Source organism: Chrysoperla carnea, chromosome 3 (genome assembly GCF_905475395.1).
Source record: "Chrysoperla carnea chromosome 3, inChrCarn1.1, whole genome shotgun sequence".
NCBI classification, from domain to species: Eukaryota; Metazoa; Arthropoda; class Insecta; order Neuroptera; family Chrysopidae; genus Chrysoperla; species Chrysoperla carnea.
In genome coordinates this window covers 92303373-92307315 of record NC_058339.1, presented here as the reverse complement: position 1 = coordinate 92307315, position 3943 = coordinate 92303373, and the positions used below count along the sequence as shown (strand labels likewise).

Here is a 3943-nt window from a genome sequence, read left to right as displayed (position 1 = left end):
TAAGAAAAGTTACTCGCAATTAAAAATTATGACTCTATACAAAATTTATTAAGGTTGTTATGAATAAAATGCTATTTAATGACAAACTTCCCAAAAATTATGCTAATTATTGAAAGGTTTGTGATCGAAATCGAAAAATAATCTGGTAATATGCCTGGTTTTTTAGTGGTTTTCTATCGTCTGTTTTGGTGGGCTTAAGAATTGAAAGTTGGCAACACTGAATGGTACACGGGGACAAAGTTAATAAATGCCAATAGCTTGCGCGAGTCCTGCGTAAATTTGTAATGTAACAACACCCACACATAACGTAACAAAAGCTTTAATTAATAAAGCCGTCCATGGACCCGTTAATAAAACCGATATTAAAAGATCCAACAACATTGGTTTGTAACAGTTGAACACAATCAATCCGGTCACAATTGGTTTGAATGTTTTTTGTAGATCATGTCTGGACCATAACCAAATTAATGTGACCGTCGAAATGTGTTGTATTAATGAAACATTCGATTCTAAACATTTTTGTATGTAGCGCCAATCAAACTCTTGGCCACGGGTACCAACCCAAAGTAATAATGCTCTCGATAGAATAACTTCAGCTGTGGCCCACCCTATACCCGCAGTTAATACTTTACTGTGTCCTTTGCCTGGTATTCCTGCTAGAACAACGTACATTCCTATAATATCAGCCAAATCGACCGTTGATTTTAAAAATTCCTACAAAAAAAAGAAAAAAACAATCCATTGAATTACGATTTTAACTGGGAAAAAACGGGGGCTATTTCCGTAGTGATATTTGTGTTCAGCGGTCCTGAAAATCTCCCGTGTAAAGAGTTTCGACGAAATATGTTACATATTCTCGTAAAACTCCAAGAGACGAGGTGTATACTGCCCGCCAGCGACTCCAAAAACCCTCGAGTAACAAAATTAGACTCAAATCCTTTCAACTGGGAAAAAAATCCTTCTAATTAGCTAATTTTTATGAAAACATCTAATCCGGCACCTCGGGGGCTATTTCCGTAGTGATATTCGTGTTCAGCGGCCCTGAAAATCTCCCGTGTAAAGAGTTTCGACGAAATATGTTACATATTCTCGTAAAACTCCAAGAGACGAGGTGTATACTGCCCGCCAGCGAGCCCAAAAACCCTCGAGTAACAAAATTAGACTCAATTCCAGTGATATCTAATTTCCTGGTTTTCCAGTTTTTCATTTCTCCCTATTCCTTTTTGTTCACAAAGTTTGTAGACGCCCTCACGAATCGAATGCAAAAAATCGCATCCCAATCCACCTTATTGCTCAAAAAAATTGTCGATTTTGCTTTATTTCTTCGACCAAACCGTATTTTGGGAAACATAATTTTTGTTTATCAAGTCGAATTATAACATAATCGATTATTAAACGCGCAACAATTGAACTCAATAACTCTTGGATGTTCATCGAAATGTATCGAATAAGGATTCCCAACTTACTGAAATTAAATCTGGATTTTCAGCATTATCAGTAAATGGAAAAAATGTGGCCAGCACTAACATTTTACACAATTGTGTAAACATATAAATCCCACCGGCTTGAATACATTTCCAAAATGCACCATACTCAGATCTGAAATGTAATAAGAGAAAATTATTTTGGTTGGAATATTTTTAATTTCACAAATCGGCTTACAATCCAGAATATTTATAGCTGAAATAATATGGGGTATATATTAATGCCAAGCAATTACCAAAATGATACAAAGTCATTTTATTTTTTTATTTATTTTAAAATTAACCTAATACTAAATGAAAATAAATGAGTTGTCAAAATTTTAGAACATGAAGAACCGAAATACCAAAGTCACTAGATTATTGGTTTTAATACCGGTACCAACATTTAATTTAAATCTCTCTTTCAAATTCAAATTCCAGAAGAAAATATGTTTTCCCTAAAATATTTGTTGGTAAATACCAAATATGAATAACTTTTAAATGTTCATTCTAATGAAAAATCAATATACTTTATTATCCAGTCAAATTACACTTTGAAGGTTAAAATTCCCATAGAGCTAAAAATTGGTATGAATGTTCAGAATACTATTATAAATGAATTGTGAAAAGTCCCCATCAATCCCTCTTGTGCAAAAAAATTTATTGAAGGGGGAAGTTTGCAAAAATAGGTTTTCAGTAAAACGGTGAGTTTAACAGCAAAAATAGTTCAGACAAAAGTTGTTGATCATTCAATTTGCTACAAAATGTGTCTCTGCACCTTTTTTCATAAGTAATGCCATTTTCGTGATATAGCGGTTCAAAGAAATGAAAAAATTATTTTATTCGTAATGTACTTTAATATAAATTTTTGAACCGAACTATTGTCTGAAACTCATCGTTGTGCTGAAAAACGCGAAAAGCCTATTCTTGCAAACTTTCCCCTCAATTAAGTTTTTTGCACAGATGGGATTGATGGGGACTTTTCACAATTCGTTTATAATAGTATTCTGAACATTCATACCAATATTTAGCTCTATGGGAATCTTTGTAACCTTACTTATATTTTATGGACTAATCTGACTGGGTAATTATTGGATTATATCCGATTTATAATTTTCTAATATATAAAAATATCGTGTCACGGTGTTTATGTTTAAACTCCTCCTAAACGGCTTGACCGATTTTAATAAAATTTGTATATCATGTATATGTCGCAGCCAAATAGTTAAATTAGCCGTTTAGGTAATTTTTGTGGTTGTGGTCAAAAATTTAATGAAAAAGCCATTAGATGTCATATTTTAAACGATTCCAAGTACTTTTTGACTCGTGAAAATTTTCACCACGCCACTTGTCCCCGTTATGTTCACTTTTTCAAAAGGCCGACACAAGCAGAGTTAACTGATAAATCTGTTAATATTTGCCTTTCGCTTGTCACCACTTCAGTCACTAATACCCTCGACGTGTATCCCTCAGTCTATTTTTATTTAAAGTCTGTTAGATTTTCGACTAGTGGTTGACAAATAAAATATGAATGTCAAAAAGTTTAAAAACAAAATATTTGAAAATTTAATTTGCCCAAAGAATTAATTATAATAAATAAATTACGAATTAAAAATTTTTGTATTTTATTTCCAATTCAATGAATTTTAATCCAGAGTTAAAAATATATTATCAGCGAATTTTTCCAGCCGATATCATTTGTAAATGGTTATCGTATAAACAAGCAGGTATTTTTAAGAACTGGTGTTTTGGGTTAAAAAATTTCGAGCACATTCTGAATCTTAAAAATCCTTTATCAGTGCATTCAGCCTGTGGGTGTAAGGCTGGTAACATAAAATAAAATAATCATTTATCATTAAAATATATTTTATTCTTATAAATTATAAATTCGAAAATGTTATTTTTACAGTTAATACGTCTCTGGTTTATCTTTTTTATATATTGTTCATAGACGTGTATTATAATAAAACTATAGACGTGTTTAATAAAATAGACTGTTTATCGCTCCTACAAAAGCCAAAAGCCATTCCTCATAAAAATTCTGCAGTCTCCTTTCTATGTTTTCGATTTACCAGAAATTTATTGATGTTTGTTAATTAATATTTTAGATAATGATAGTCGCTTATCATTTCGTGAATTTTCATTTACACTACAAGACGATGTATATATTCGATACAATTCATTTGAAAATAAAGACAACTTGTATGAAAAACTGACGAGCCAAGTTCCAATTAAATTTGATATTGGTGCTGAATATGATAAACGACCCACAAAACTTAAATCACATGCCATGAAACCCGTACAGAAAGAATTAGTTTTTGATATTGATGTGACTGATTATGATCCAGTAAGAAATTGTTGTAAAGAAACGGATATTTGTGATGAATGTTGGTATTTTATAGTTGTTGCATGCCAAATTCTACAGACTGCTCTTCAAGGTAAATAAACACGTTTAAAGCAGACCCATGAGACCCTGTCGT

At 31.9% G+C, this 3943-nt stretch overlaps 1 protein-coding gene across 1 annotated transcript; it reads right to left on the bottom strand.

The window, feature by feature from the left end:
* LOC123295805 (transmembrane protein 147) lies at positions 1-1793 on the bottom strand. Its single transcript, XM_044877265.1, has 3 exons — positions 1663-1793; positions 1467-1599; positions 1-714 (listed from the first exon to the last, which is right to left on the bottom strand). The coding sequence occupies exons 1-3, from the start codon at positions 1737-1739 to the stop codon at positions 241-243; spliced, it is 684 nt and encodes a 227-aa protein (XP_044733200.1). The 5' UTR covers positions 1740-1793; the 3' UTR covers positions 1-240.
* Positions 1794-3943: the final 2150 nt, after the last annotated feature.